General features: G+C 46.4%; 1 protein-coding gene across 13 annotated transcripts in view; it reads left to right on the forward strand.

The window, feature by feature from the left end:
- Dym (dymeclin) overlaps window positions 1–16,387 on the forward strand; it is a 297,388-nt gene that overhangs the window by 230,598 nt on the left and 50,403 nt on the right. For all 13 annotated transcript variants that reach the window (XM_087592291.1, XM_087592295.1, XM_087592293.1 and 10 more), the window contains 1 exon segment: window positions 4,039–4,221. In XM_087592291.1, the coding sequence (XP_087448417.1) occupies window positions 4,039–4,221 (183 nt within the window).

The raw sequence follows: 16,387 nt of genomic DNA on the forward strand, positions 1-16,387 counted from the left end.
CAGGACAGCCAGAACCACACAGAGAAACCCTGTCTTGGAAAAAAAGACTAAGAAATAAGATTTCTGAGTTCTTTGGCTTTTTATTTTGGTCGTTTATTAGTTGTCTTAGGGTTAAGGTTTTATTGCTGTGAACAGACACCATGACCAAGGCACATCTTATAAATGACAACATTTAACTGGGCCTGGCTGACAGGTTCAGAGGTTCAGTCCATTATCATCAAGGCAGGAACATGACAGCATCCAGGCAGGCATGGTGCAGGAGAAGCTAAGAGTTCTACATCCTCATCTGAAGGCTGCTAGCAGAATACTGACTTCCAGGCAGCTAGGATGAGGGTCTTAACACCCACAGTGACACACCTACTCCAACAGGACCACACCTTCGTATAGGACCTCTCCCTGGGCCTAGCATATATAAATCATCATAGTAGTAATAGCTAAAGTAAAAATGGGGGGGGGGTGGTGGTGGTGGTGGTGGTGGTGGTGGTGGTGGTGGTGGTGATGGTGATGGTGATGGTGATGGTTGTGGTTTTTGCACACTTCAAAGTCTACAAGTTCCCACTTTGGAAAGCAGTATACTTCTCTTGGAGTCCCCCTATTGCACCCTATGCTGCACAGTTTTAAGGGCTTTACAGACGCTACTGAAACCAAGAGGCTGAGGGGTTAGTGCAAGGCTAGCAGCACATACCTAGCACGCTCAAGGCCTGGAATTCAGCTCCCAGCACAGAATGACATGATTAAATAACCTTTTAGATCCAAAGTCCTGGGATTTGGACCTCATTAAAGGAGGTATACCAATTAAGTTATGCTAGGTTTTTTTTTTTTTTATCATTCTCTAAGTAGTGATTATTGCCTAATAATGCTCTTTTAGAAATGAAACAAGGGGTTGGGGATTTAGCTCAGTGGTAGAGCGCTTGCTAGCAAGGCCCTGGGTTCGGTCCCCAGCTCCTAAAAAAAAGAAAAAAGAAAAAAGAAAAAAAAAAGGAAAAAAAAAAAGAAATGAAACAAAATGATTATATTGATTTCTTGCCGTATATTATGGGTTACCTGCCTCAGAATCCAGTCGGAGTAGCAACTTGATGATTTGAATTAAATTGAAGATTGTATTTATCAGATAGTGTTTCTTGGAAATTAGAATTAAGCAAAAGTTTGATACCCTTGTTTTTAGCAAATCTGAATTCCCTTGGCACGTAATTTCCCCTGATTATTCCGTGATCTGCTTGGTGCCTGGAAGCTGCAGTTGATCCTACAGCGGGGATGCGCAGACCCACAGAGTAGTTTCTAGGAAACAACACAGTAGGGACGCTGGCTGTTTCTTAAAGGATAATTAAAGTGGTTAGCAAAGAACTGTTGCCACTTAAAATGGAAATGAACTAGTTGCCAGGACTGTGTGCTGTGTATTCAAGAATAGATGGTTGACACTGGGATGAACATGAGGGAAGGAGGGAGGAAGGGAGTCTGGCAGCACGGAAGAGGCCAGCAGCCCTGCTTCCCAGCAGCTTCCAAGCACACTTTCAGATCACACAGTAGGTGATCTGCACCAAACAGTTACCAAATTGAACAAAATGATGTATGTGAAAATTCTTGGAACAATTTTAGGGACATAGTTAAAAGCAATCCATGTAGGTGCCTGACTTGAAGGGGACCTCAGTCTCCCTCAGGAATTAGAGAGGACCCTCGTGGGAAGAACTGAAACTGGCATTCAGCTGCCCGATCTGGGCACTCTGCGTCCAACAGGACGGACTGAGGTGCACGCTAGTTACACATTTAGAGTTCACTCAGGGTGTGATCAAGAAAACAGTGGACCTTATCTCATGAGCTGTGGTTTTTAGAGTCAACTTTATATTAAAATGTTAATAGCATAAATTATTTACAATGTTAAATGGTAAAAGAGATATTGATAGGAAGTTATTATAGTCTGTGATTCATTCTAAGCTTGAACTTCTAAATTATATATAATTTCTCATTTTTGTTTCCTAATAAAATCACATTAAAATACCAAAACTGCCTTATATTCCAGTAAAATTTGACATCATGTAAAGTAATCTTCCTTTGTTTCCCCAAACTGCATTTCTAGTTAATAATCTAAGTAATGATAGAAACTGGATTTTCTTGCCATTAAATTTCCGTGTCTGCAGCTAGCCTGCAGTAATGTGGTAACACATTAGAGGATAGCATTAGGATTTATCAGTGACCCGGCATAGTGGTATACCCCTTTCATCCTAGCCCTTGGGAGGCAGACGTAGGTGGCTCCCTGGAAGTAGCAGGTCAGAGGAGACTATGTAATGGAGATGCCCTGTCTCAAGAAAAAAGGGGGAGGGGCTGCTCACCAGAGAAACAGTATAAGAAAAGTAAGTAGAATACCTAGTAACTCCTTTGAAGATGAGAAAGTTAGCATAACTCTGAAAAGTCCTTTTGCCAGATGGAGGCCCAGTAACCACTGATTCACTGATACATAGTGACGTGCTTGCAGGCCCAGCATCTGAGAGGAGGAAGCAGAGAGGCAAAGCCAGCCTCAGGACATAGTGAATTCAAGGCCAGCCTGGGCCACCTGAAACCCTGCCTTTACAAAAAGCCAATGTGGGGCATGCCTATTGATTCTGAAGTATTAAAGTTTCTACCATATACTTCCTTGACTGGTGTTTTAGCTTGAGATTAAGTCAGCAAGTCCTGGTCATTTGGGGAAATTACTTAACCCTGGGAGTAAACTAAGCTATCAGCACATACTTAATCCTGGAAATGCGAATTTAATCTATCAGGACTCACATCTTGGCATGCTCCTGAAGTAGTTAACTATCAGGTTAGGTTTTTCTAAAATGACCTCAGAAAATCCTGAAACTCGTTCCTCCTTTAAGAAGGGAGGCAGGGCAGCCGAAAGGATTTTCTTACAAGTGTTGGTGTCATTTACAAAGCTGGAAGCTGATTTCCCGCTTTGCTCTGAAAACAAACTTACAGACGCTCATAACACGGAGGCATTAAAATACATAGCTGTGGCCAACACTGAGGTCAGTGTCTCCTGATGCATCCCGAACAGAATGAGCAATCAGATGCTGGCTGTGGGGCCCGGGAGGTCAGCGGTTGGTGGTACAGCACTGGAGAGCGAGCCTCAGAGAAGGCAGCACAGGCACATGCCCAGACTCTCTGCTGGGAAGAACCAGGCAGATGGCTCAGCAGAAGCCTTGCTGGTTGCCTACGTTGAGTTGCTGCCTTACAGTCATTTCTCAGTCAGAGTCCAAAAGACTGTTCTCTCGATCACTGTTCTCATCGCAGATTCCTGAGCAACCTCCCCACCCCCCAAAAAACAAAACTAAACTAAGCAGTGTAAGGAGGGAAGAGTTTGGCTCACAGGTCAGAGGAGCACAGTCCTTCCCGCGGGAAAGCAGGGTGGCAGAGCACAAGGTAGCCTGTCACGTTGGAGCCTCAGCTGGGAAGCAAATGCTGGGACTCAACTCACCTTCCTCAGTTTCCCTTTTTACTTAGTCTCCGGCCCCAGCCCACGGGATGCCACCACCCACCTTCAGGAGTAAACCTTAGTTAAACCTCTCTGGGAACTCCTTCAAAGGCGTATCCAGTCAAACTGACGGTGGGGACAAAAACACAGGCTACTGTATCTGTAAATACAGCGTTGAGATGTCAGTGTAGAATACTAGGTCCGTGCCCTGAGGTGAGCGCTTTTTTAAACTGGGTCAGACTTCAGGACTAGCTGTGTTGTGGCAGTCTAATGATTTAGGCAGAGAATACCAGTAAGGAGGTACTGAAAGGGGGGTGCCACGTGGGTTGCAGATTTTCCTCTATACTGGCTCATAACTAATTTAGTATATGAAATTCCAGTTATCCCAGACTAAGCTAATACCATTTTAACTCCCATCCCTTCGTAACAGATAAACCTAACTCTAGTAAAATTCTTGACAAAATCTCGAAGGACATTCCTGTGTAACCTTTCCAGTGCTGTTGAAATTGTCACTGTCACTTGCATTTCAGTTACTTCTGTGGCAGGGAACAAAACTCTGACTGCTTGTTGGAATTTCCTTTCTTCACAAGGCCCAGGACCTCAGCGTCATTGAAGAAGTGATTCGGATGATGCTGGAGATCATCAACTCCTGCCTGACTAATTCTCTCCACCACAACCCGAACTTGGTGTATGCCCTGCTTTACAAACGGGACCTCTTTGAGCAATTCCGGACTCACCCCTCATTCCAAGACATAATGCAGAACATTGACCTGGTGAGTGTGCACAGAGGGAGGCCTGGGGTCTGCTCTCTCATTCCTCATTCGGGACGTTAGAGCCACTGCATAGCCCACGTTCTCCTCAGACTCAAACTAGGCTCAGCATCCTCTTGCCGCCTCCTCTGAAGCCCTGGGATACGTAGGTATGGGCACGGCACACATCATGGTTCCGTTTTAAGTGCTAAAAATGAGAACATTCAGTTTAGCAGACTGGTAAGAGCCGTCTGCCAATGGTGAATCTCTTTGGGCATGAGCTGTATTTACGCTTGCTTTGCACTCGTGCTTGTGCTCTATCTGATCGTGTGCTTTGCTCAAACAGTCGTATTCTGCATGTGTGTGTGCGGGTGTGTGTGTGCACGTGTGTGCTAAATACCCAGACAATAACAAAGTTCCTGGCTTCTTTAATAGGATACTATATTCTGCCTCCCTGAACATTTATCTCATTAACATTTTCTATGATGCTATCAACTCTTTGAATTGCTTTGCTTTGCTTATTTTTTTCTTTGTTTTTGGTTTTCGAGACAGGGTTTCTCTAGTTGTCCTGAACTAGCACTGTAGACCAAGATGGCCATGGCCTTGAACTCACAGAGACCCTACTCCACCCCCCACCCCTGCCTCTGCCTCCCAAGTGCTGGGATTAAAGGTGTGCTCCACCACTACCCCGCAAATATCTCCAACTGCCATCTCTTTCTGGCCCATGTCAAGATGTACACATTATCATATGTGAGCATTGCCATGTGTATGCATTGTCATGTGTGTTCATTATCATGTGTGTGCATTGCCCTGTGTGTGCTTCGTCGTGTGTGTCCACAGGTGGCCTATGGGACACGTAAGCATTTGTCGATTTGAGGTTTAAAATGTAATATTTGTCTTCTTTATAGTACAGGTGTGGTATTTCTTCACTATTTCACTCTCTCTACCTTGCCTAAATGTTTCTATGTGTCTGAACTTCTACCTCCTGTCCTCTCCCAAAACAATTTTGCCAGGTTTTTTATTGCTGTGTTAATAATTTCCAATTCATTGGGGTCCATAAATATGCAAGTAGCTAGTGTGAATCACAGAGCCTCTGTAGGAAAACATTTAACAGTTAACTTCTCCTACAGTCATGGGTAGATAATTTCACTCAGGACGTGCATGTATCTTACGTTTCTGTCACTATGACTGAGGTACCTGAGAGAACATAAAAGAAGATGTCTTTGAGCTCACACTCTGAGATTCCAGACCTCGGTCCTCAGCCTCACTGAGGAGCTAACAGTAGAGCCTGTGGAGGAGGAAGACACAGGAAACAGGAAGTCAGGAAAGGACCCAGGATCAGGCTCAGCCCTCAGAAGCCCCGCCCAGTCCTGAAGTTCACACACCTCCCAGGACTGCACGACCGAGCGGCAGCTCCTGACCCTGTGGAGTTGCCCAGGGATGTGTAGCACACCACAGGCTTTGCCGTGGGTGCTGCCATTTCAAGTCTGTGTCTCTGCGTCTAGTTTGGCCCATCCTATACTGGCATGGCATTAAATTTTACCTTGTAATTCCTTGACTGCTAATGAACGTAGGCAAGTCTCAGATTTCACATTGGATGTCCTGTTTTCTATAGCTCTGCTTAAGTCTTCTGCCAGATTGACTGTGATGGTGCCCAGCCCCAGGGAGGCAGAGACTGACGAGCTCTGTAAGTTTGGAGCCAGTGTGGTCCACAGTGAGTTCCAGAGCTACATAGAGAGCCAGGCCTACTCCAGACTCTTTCGTCAGTTTTTGTCTTGAGTTATTTGTTCCTTGACATACTGCAGTTATGCTGCAGATTTGAACCTTTCTCAGTGACTGTTGCAAATGTCTGGCCACTAACAGCTCCAGACTTCTTGACAGAGCTGAAACTCCTCTCAGAATGTCAGAGTGGTGAAGCAGCAAGCGCTCTGCTGCTCTCCCTACAGCCCCTGCTTCCCGCTGCTCCTGAGCAACTGGTGTGGCCTTGTGGGAATCTCCTCTCTGTTCTCCTTTGATCCGGCTGCTTCCTGTGCGCTCCACCTGCTGCTCTCCGCTGTGAGGGGCACATATGCCACAGTGGTGTTCTGGGCAGCAGTGGTATGACGATCACTTTGCAAGTTGTACTTTAGAGTATAGCGGTGTTTCAGTGTGTGTGTTAGAGCGGTGGTGTTTCTGTGTGTTTTAGAGTGGTGGTGGTTCAGAGTGTGTGTTAGAGCAGTGTTTCAGTGTGTGCATTAGAGCAGTGGTGTTTCTGTGTGTTTTAGAATGGTGGTGTTTCAGTGTGTATATGTGGGCTGAGGGTATGGCTCACTGGTTAAAGCATGTACCATGCAAGAGTGACAACTGGCGCTTGGATCCCTAGAGCCCATATAAATGCCAGGTGGGCATAGCAGCCCATCTGTAACTCCAGTCTTGTGAATCAAAGAGAAGAGATTCCCTAAGGTAAGGTAACCAGAGAGATTAGACATATCGATGAGCTCTGGGTTTGATTTAGCTACCCTGCTTCAGCAAATAAGTGAAAATGAGGTGATTTGAATGAAAATGGCCTCTGAAGGATCAAATATTTGAACACTTGGTCCCCAGTTGGTAGGACTGTTGGGGAAGTACAAGGAGGTGTGGCCTTGATGAAGGCCACTGAGGACACTAGGGGCAGGGTTTAAGGTTTCAAAAGACTTAACCTCCGTTTCCAGTAACAGTCTTTCCACCACCCCGCTTCCTCTGCACCTGTGGTTGTGTCTCAAAAGGTGAGCTGTCAGCCACTGCCCCTGTGCCCTCCCTGCCACGAAGGCCATGGGCTCTAATCAGTGGAAACGGTAAGGCCAAGTGAAACACTTTAGCTTGGCTGAGGTGTCTTCTCACAGCCATAGAAAAGGAACTCAGGCAGCGCTCAAGATTGATTTCCCACAACCACCTAAGGCCCTCACATACATGTGTTCACATGTGTCCAAATGTGCAAACACAGACATACACATACAAAAATAAGGGGAGGAGTATATGTGTAGTGATCAGATATTCTCCAACATGAATCATTTCTTTATGCTGAGACCACTCATAGTTCCCATTTCTAGACATTTTGAGATACAACTTTTGAAATATTTTAGTTTCTGATGTATAAAAATATTTTTCTCTTTTATATGTGTATGTTTGCGTGCATGTGGTATGTGACAGCAGGTACGTGTGTGCCACAGTCAACATCTTGGGTGTTGGTTCTGCCTGATTTGAAGCAGCTTTCCTTTGTCACCACTGCATCACCGGCTACCCAGCCCACAGTGCTTCTCCTGCCTCGCCTGCCATCCCACCCCAGGAACACGGCTTGCTCTACACACTCGACTTCTGTGCCCTCTAAACTCAGACCCTCACCCACCGAACCACGTTTGTGGCCCCGAAAATGTTTTCTTCTGCTTCTCTCTAGCGTTGCTGGTCTTGTCATCCTTTACTTGTGAGATGTCAGGACTTCCTGCACTTGGTTGTCCTTGGTCACTTTTACACTCAGGATACATATTCGTAGGTGTCGAATCTGGGGGAAATCACTTCTCCCCTGCTGTTTCTCTATGAAGCCTTGTTCTTGAGAGCCTTCCCTCATCAGGACCTTTAAACCTTACTTCTCCGCCTAATCATTGTTCCCAGGTGAGAATGGCAGGCTTCCACCAGGCTCTGTAACCCTGTCTGCAGGCCAAGGGCTGAGTCAGAAGTTGGTGAGCCCACTTGGGGTAGGAGTAGGGAGTGGCTTCTTTGCCTGTGAGTTATACCCAGTCAGCTTGGTCGTGCTTCTGATAATTAATGTCTATCCTTTAAAGGCACTTTACCAAGTTAGGCTCCTGTCCCCGCACTCCTATAGTGGGAGGTAGATTGGTGAGTACTAGACGGAAGTCAGCTTGGGGCCTTAACTCCCTCCATTCCAGACTCTTACTGCCCAGGGCAGAAACTGCTGCATGCTCTGGATCCTCAGGAGAGTCTGTGAACAAAGCTCCAGTGGAAACTGCTGCTGCAAACCAGCCATGGACCTGCTCTGCAAATGGCTGTTGACAAAGAAAAATAGACTGGAAGGAAGGAAGGGAGGGAGGGAGGGAGGGAGGGAGGGAGGGAGGAAGGAAGGAAGGAAGGAAGGAAGGAAGGAAGGAAGGAAGGAAGGAGAGAGAAACACCATTTTGCTTCCTAATGTAGTGGTACAAACCTCTGATCCCAGCATTCAGGAGGCTGAAGCACAAGTATCATGAGTTCAAGGCCAGCCTCACAAACATTAGGAGACCCTAGAGGCAAGAGGAGAAGAGGAAAAAAAACAACCTTATGCTGGCAGTTTAAGTAGTGCCTTCCTGTGCCCCTCAGGGTTGCAACATGGAGGTCTCCTCCTCTTCCTCCTCCTCCTCCTCTTCCTCCTCTTCTTCCTCTTCCTCCTCCTCTTCTTCCTCCTCTTCCTCCCCCTCATCTCCTCCCCTTCCTCCTCCTCCCCCTCATCTCCTCCCCCTCCTCCTCCCCTTCATCTTCTTCCCCCTCCTCCTCCTCCTCCCCCTCCTCCTCCTAAACTCGTGTCTGCTTCATGTGGGTGTGCACTCCAGCAGCCTGCCATGATGCAGAAGCCCAATATGCATGTATATTTCTTCTACTAAGACTTGACATTTTAGGCACTTTATATCCTCACTGTTATGAGCTAGTGTCCCACATAGACGTATTGGTATTTGCATATTTGAGAACCTCCGAGTCACATGTTAAATATGCCTTTTCTAGAAAGCAGAGGGACAACCCATTGTCAGGCAACCTGTGTTTAACATGCAGGAAATTTTGGGTTTGATTTCAGCCCTCAGTTGGGAGCACAGAAGTATTTTTTCTAATTCTAAATCCTCCTTAACTACAGATTTAATTTTTATAAACTCCTGCTTTGATTTTTTTAATGTGTCTACATGTTTTGCCTACACGTGTCTATGTGTACCATAAGCATGCAGTGCCCAAGGGGGCCAGAAGAGCAGGCGACATCCCTTGGGACTGGAGTTACAGTTGGTTGGGAGTCTCTATAAGCACTGAGCCATCTCTCTTCCTCATAAACTACTTTAAAAATTGATGGCTATTGGTATTATTGAATCCATGAAACAAATTATTACCCAAGGGATACTCCTCTCAGGTTGTCTCTGCCTTCTGTAATAAGGTGATTTTTGGAAAACTGTAGACTGTGGTTTAGAATCTAAGGTTTTATGTTGTGTGTGCTCTGGTGTAAGGAAAGAGTGCAAGCAGGGATGGGAGATGCAGCCCCAGCTCTGATCCTCACCCAGGCCCCAGGCACCCCTCCTCCTGCACAGGCTGCTCTAAGCCAAGGACTAGACTGCTGGAAGTCGCTCTTGCCCAGAAAGCAGCTTTATCGAGCAGAATTCATTTGACAAATTCATTTCTGGTTCTTGTTTGTACCCTTTTTGGAAGCACTTGAGTTAAAGGGCTAGCAAAACGCTTTCTCGATGTGCATTAGAAACTGTTAAACTGTTTCTAGCTCAGTTCCCTAGAAAGCTGATGAAGAGGGATGGATGTCAGCTGTGTCACCAAGCAACCCCACTCCGATACAAAGCTATGATAAGATGACATTTGACTGGCAAGCTGAGTCTGCTGTGGAAAGAACTATAAATACCTAGCGAGAAGCAATAGTTGGGGATGTTTAAAAGTTAGAGATCTCATGACCAAATGTGCCCTTTGCAGAGACCCAGAAGCTTAAAGTGTTAGAGAATGCTGGTGTCTCTCCGGCACATATTTCCTAAGCTGGGATGGCTGCTGCGTCCACACACAGTGGTTTGATTCTCTTGCATTAAAGCTGTCATTGAGGGGACAACGATTATCTGTGAAGCTACTGCAAAGATTCTCAACTGGGTCTGGCTGTTACCACAGCATCTCGAGAAGCTTAGGCAGGTCCTGAGGCAGGAGGATGGCAAGTTCAAGGCATACCTGCACACACAGAGGGTGCCCGAGATAGTCCTCTGTGGCTGCACTGTTGTGTGCTGTGCTCTCTGCCCTTTTATACTTTTATGTCTAATGCACTCATGGCCTTTAACACTTGGGACACTTTGATGTATTGTCATGCCTACAAACATCACCTCAGAATGGACATTTTAGTGGTGAAGTAATCCTGTCTTCCGTTTGTTTGTAAGCGTATCAAGCTCCAAGATAGAGAACAGTCTTTGTTTTCCAGGTTTATCCAGATCTTTGCATCGTAAAAGCGTTGGATGGTGATAATCCTTGCCAGCCTCCAGGTCTCTACTCTGCCATCGCATTCCATGCCTGTGCCCATGAGGCTGCCCTCTCCCGAGCCGAGCTTTTGCTTTCCTCCCGTTCTCTCCTTCACTGTCCTAATTAGGGTCACTGTTGCTGCGATGAAATTCCATGACCAAAGCAAGTTGGGGAGGAAAGGGTTTATTCAGCTCACACTTCCACATTGCTGTTCATCACCAAAGGAAGTCAGGACTGGAACTCAAGCAGGTCAGGAAGCAGGAGCTGACGCAGAGGCCATGGAGGGATGTTACTGACTGGCTTGCTTCCCCTCCTGGCTTGCTCAGCCTCCTTTCTTATAGAACCCAGGACCATCAGCCAGGGGGTGGCACCACCCACAGTGGGCTGGGCCCTCCCCCATCAATTGTGATTAAGAAAATGCCCCACAGCTGGCATCTTCTCAGTCCAGATCCCTCACAATTCTAGTTTGTGTCAGGCGGACATCAAATTAGCCAGCACACATACCTTCACATCCTCTGCCTCACCTCTCTTTTCACCCCCCTTCCTCCTTGGGTGGTCTCTTCAGCACACACAACGGACAGATGATTGTGTATACCTACAGTCTCTTGGGGGACGTACTGTTTAATTCCCAGTACCCTCCATTGCGATGGCCAAGGTCTCTTTGTGTTTCTGACAGACAGCTTACCCACAGCCAAAAACCCCTTGTGGTCACAGATGTGCTGATACAGGTCTTTGTGAGCTAACACAATTTCGGATGATTTCGTTTTAAATTTCTGTTTAAGCTGTTTGCTTCTTTTCTCCTTGTCTTCATTTTTGCTTCTATTGCATGCTTGCACAGCATTTGTATGTCTTAATCTTCGTTACAAAATAAACCTCTGAGGTATGTTCAGTTTAATCCTCAATTTACAGATAATGTAACAGGTTTAGAAAGATCATTTTGCTCACAGACATACAATGAAGAAATGATAGAGTCAGAACTCGAGGTCAGATGCTCTAATAATAAGGCCCGGGCCTCCCTCCTGACCCGGCCAGCAAAGATGTATCTGTTTCTCTTTGATACTCCTCTTTATTCCCTAGAACCGTGTGGTGTAACTATACACACAAGCCGGAGCTCTTACTGTTTCCTCTGTCCTTCAGGCTCACCCTCCAGAGTCCCATGGGTCTGTGGCACAGTAGTGTAGAAATGAGAAACGCTCTGGTAACCAGGCTGCTGGTGGGCTCTAGAGTGTCGAGCGAGTCTTGGTGGCACTTAGGAGCCTGAGGTAGAGGATCAGAAGTTCCAAGCCAAGCTGGGCTATGTGCCAAAAAGGAAGAGGACAGGACCCCGAGGGGCTTTATCCTGTGTAAGGACGCACACAAGCCATCTGCACATTCACACGCTAACCATTCCCAACTCAGTGCATCTCAGAAAGGATGCAGAGCACAGTGGAGGTGAGTAAGTGGCCTTGCAGCAGGATGCATGCATGGGAATAAGCAGGGTGAGCGTTTAGCCCACATGCAGTGCTTACTTGCCTGTTGTCAGAGTGAGCATTGCATGGCTCTTAACCTACATGCAACAAGCATGCAGTGACGAGATTCGGCAGCATACTGCTTTTCAGCTCACAAAATCAAACTACTATCTATGGAGAGCACTCTGAATACACCTGAACAGGCCTTGTTAATAATGTTCGATGCCGATCTCGCTGACTCCTTCTCCAGCCCCTGGAGGGAGACAGCCCTTGAAGAGAGGGGACATGGCTGGTGGGGAATCACTGTGCCATTTGAATCCAGCTCCTCTCATTCCAAATCCCACGTCCTCAACATTTCATCAGAAACCTTAGAGAGACTCATAGTGAATACGGTTTCTGACGATCCAACAACTCTGATAGATGCTGTAGTCAAAATTAGTCCTGGGCCACTGGGAATCCATCACACTCAAGGCTCTGTGGCACACAGTGACGAGGACCCGTAGGATGTGTCAGTGACTCTCTCCTCTTTGCTTGTTTGTACTTCGCCTCTCCTCCCTGAATGGGAGCCCAGGCTCAGCCGCCCTGGGCTGTTGCAAGGGGTTGGAGGAGATGGGGAATCTGCTGTTAGTTTTAGCCGATGGAGTTGAGAACTGGCTTTTTTCAGTAAGAGTCAGTGATGACTGAGTAGCTCGGGTGGGAATGGCTAATGTTGAGAACCTTTGATGTCTGCTAAAGGAGGTGGATGTTTTTCAGACGCCCAGCTTTGTATCACCCTCTGAACATAGTCTTCTGTCCAGAACAGAAGACAGTGTCATCTGACTGAATTCAGGAGCAGGATCAAGCAGTTAGGACACCATTACAAGGCAGACTTGGGTAACTCCCTAAGTAGCCACGGCAGAAAAGCCGAACGGCCATGCTAGTCTCTGGGGGACGAGTTTACATGCATTTCCAGTCCTGACCATCTTGCTACTCTCCCCACCAGCATGTCCAGTCCCACAAATACTCAGTTGACTGAACCATAAACTTTTATTTTTTCCAAAGAGTGAGCACAGGATTTTCTTCTCTTCCGTTTTTCCTATCCCAGTAAATAGTGTCAGTATCTATCCATTTATATAGGGTTGGGGAAACAGTGTCTTAGGGTTTCACTGCTGTGGAGAGACACGGTGACAACACCAACCCTTATAAAGGAAAACATTTAACTGGGGCTGGCTCACAGTCTCAGAGGTTCAGTCCATTATCATCATGGTGGGAACATGGCAGCATCCAGGCAGACACGGTGCAGGAGGAGCCAAGAGTCCTCCATCTTTCTTGATCCACAGGCAGCCAGAAGGAGACTGGATTTTTTTTTTTTCTCACTAGGAGTAGCTTGATTATTTAAGACCTCAAAGTCCTACCTCCACAGGGACACACTTTCTCTAACAATGCCACACCTCCTAATAGTGCGCAAGCATTCGCACACTTGCGTCTGTGGGGACCATTCCTATTGACACCACCGCAGGGAGGAATGGGGAAGGGGAGCACACTGGGACGGAGGTTGGAAGTTGAGATTTATAGAGTGGTAAGGAAGCCTCTGAGGAGATGCATTTGAAGCATGACTTGGAAGAAGTGGATAACGAGCCCTGTTACTGTCTGGACAGAGTGCTCAGGATGGGAACAGGGCTGAGGTGAGGGAGAGTTTGGAAGGAACACAGGAGAGGATGTGTGAGAAGACAGGTGAGGCCAGGCAACAGCTACTCGTTTTTCAGAACCCTTCAGCTGCTTAATTAAAATGAGTGGAGTCCTTCTGTGATATGATAAACCATACCTCAATATATTTACTAATAAACAACAAGTTTCCTGATGGGCTTTCTGCCTGGGGCATTGAAAATTTTCTACTGAGCAAAGAAAAAATAAAGCACAAAGCATGGGTTGTCGTCGTTCGGCAGGAGGGGAGTTGTGATTGGGTTTGTTTGTTTCGTTTTCATACATCAGGGAGCAGAGGTCACAGGGCAACCAGGATGCTTGCATCCCCAGAAAGAATAGGTGCTCTCCCACGACTCTCTAAATCAAGGTGAGATGTCAGGGCTATGTCCCCTGTGGCACAGCACAAAAGGACAAGACCACTCTCGTACAAGTGAATGAGCAGAGGCCAAGTGTGGCTTCAGAGTTTTGCCTGAGGATAAGAATACCTTGAGATGGTGTGCAGAACACCTGTGCTCTTAGGACGCTTGGCTACCAGGAGAAAGGGAAGGAAAGACACCTATTTGGGAGGAAGTGTCAAGAAACCGCATTAGCCTCTAAGAATACCGTTAGACCTACCTGTCTATCACAAAACTCACCAGAGGGTTATTTGGCTGTCACGAAAAGGGGGAATGAACACTGGGGGAAATACCAGACCCCAGCCATACAACCTCCTTAAACACATAGTCTTACAATAGCAGGGCCAGGGTAACTCAAATCCACTGCTTTCTGCCACCAGCCTAGCAAGCGCTAAGTCATAAGCGACAGCCATCACTGCTGAGAAAGGATCAACAGCACGGACACGCCATGTACACGGATAACTGAAAGCAGACAGGGAGCAAGCGCTACTGTAGAGAAGCCAGCAGGGCCTGAGAGACGGCTCGGAACCATTAGTACCATTAGCAGTACGCTGAAAGGAGCCATAGCAACCGAAATCTTATATCCAGTTACATCCAGTTTATCTTCTGAATAAATCAGCTCGTTCTCAATCTAAACCATTGTCAAGGCCGCCTCATTCTCTACAGCCCTCCACATAGTGTCCAGGACTTGACCGAATGCAGTGAGACAAAAAAAAAAAAACAAACAAAACAAGTAATATCAATAGACTCAATGATGATTAAAACTACCAGCCAAGCACTTAAATTATCATTGAAATGAATTATCATCATTAATAATTATATTAAGATTATATTTTATATGTGATATATGTTGTATATAATAATGTTATGTTTATTATAATATATTTTCATTATAATATAATTAATTATAACAATTATTGTTAATTATACATTTACTAAATACCATTAAATTAAAATGCCTAGACAACTATCAACAAAGCATGACTCCCCCAGCCTAACTCAGACTGAAGTGTGGCTTGTACAGCCTCTGAATGGACATCATCATCTACAGTTTTACAAAGAAGAACGTAAGACAGACCCTGCACTGCGACTCACAGAGCTTGCAATACTCTCCACCTTGTCCTTTACAGAAAAAGCTTACTGACTCCTGACCTGGTGGAATAGGTGACATTGTGTATAAACCGCTAGTGACTCCTGGAGATGGACAAGGGAAATATCCAGTAGGAATGCTGTGCTAGAGAACCACCCTGACGGCTCGTCAGTAGGCCTGGGTGTAGCCAAGGGGCTGGGGATGTGGCTTTTAAAGACAGATCACATAAGAAAAATGTGGAAAATGAGAGTGGACGATCCAAGAGCTGAGAGATGACATCAAACGAATGACATGCACGAGTTAGAGTGCGTCAGAAAGAAAAGAGAAAGAGCAGGCCTAAGAAACAAAAGGCATCAAAGCCACAGATCCAAGACTCGTGGAGAACTCCAGGCAGGGTCGGTCTGTTGAACACGCACACACTCTTTAAATGTCTCAAACGTAAAGAAAAGAGAGCACAAGAACAGAGGAAGACAACGGCAACAGAAGTCAGAAACTACATAAGACAGTGAGTGACGCCTTAATGCAATGGGGATGGCGTCTCGGTGGCCTGGAACCTGCTGCAGAGAGGATAGAATCTAGAAACGTGACAGAGAGATGTGGCCAGGCAGAGGGAAGCCTGCGCTGTTAGAGGTGCACTGCAAGAAGTCCTACAGGAACCTCCCTGAACAAAGAGGCCATTTGGCAAAAACTGGCTCTCCAGAAAGAAGCCAAGAGTTCCCAAATGGAGGGTGGGACTTTGAATCCCAAACACCCATGTAAAAGCCAGATGCGGTGGTACACATCAAAGTCCCAGCACTGGGGAGTGGCAGAGGGCATAGGCCCTGCTGGCCGGTCAGTCCGGCTTGGAAACAACAACTTCCAGCTGCAGGGAGAGAGCCTGTCTTGAGGAGTAAGATGGAGCTATTGAGGAAGACCCTTCAGGGAGAGAGCCTGTCTTGAGGAGTAAGAGAGAGCTATTGAGGAAGACCCTTCAGGGAGAGAGCCTGTCTTGAGGAGTAAGAGAGAGCTATTGAGGAAGACCCTTCAGGGAGAGAGCCTGTCTTGAGGAGTAAGAAGAGAGCTATTGAGGAAGACCCTTGCCTCTACACACAAGCAGCACATATCTAGAAGAAAAGACTTCCCAAAGTGGTAAAGGTTAAAGAAGCCACAAAAGGCTTTTTTGTTACATTGATCCACTGTATGATTGATTGGCTTTTAGCCAAGCGTGTGGTACACACCTCCTTTACTCCTAGCACTTAGGAGGCAGAGCCAGGCAGATGTCTCTGAGTTCCAGGCCAGCCAAGGCTTCATGGTGAAACCCTGCCTCAAAAACAAAACAAATAATGATGGGTTTTCTAAAGAAAATTACCAAATTGCTCTGTAAGGAAGCA

This window comes from Rattus norvegicus, chromosome 18 (genome assembly GCF_021556685.1).
Source record: "Rattus norvegicus strain SHRSP/BbbUtx chromosome 18, alternate assembly SHRSP_T2T, whole genome shotgun sequence".
Taxonomy (NCBI): Eukaryota; Metazoa; Chordata; class Mammalia; order Rodentia; family Muridae; genus Rattus; species Rattus norvegicus.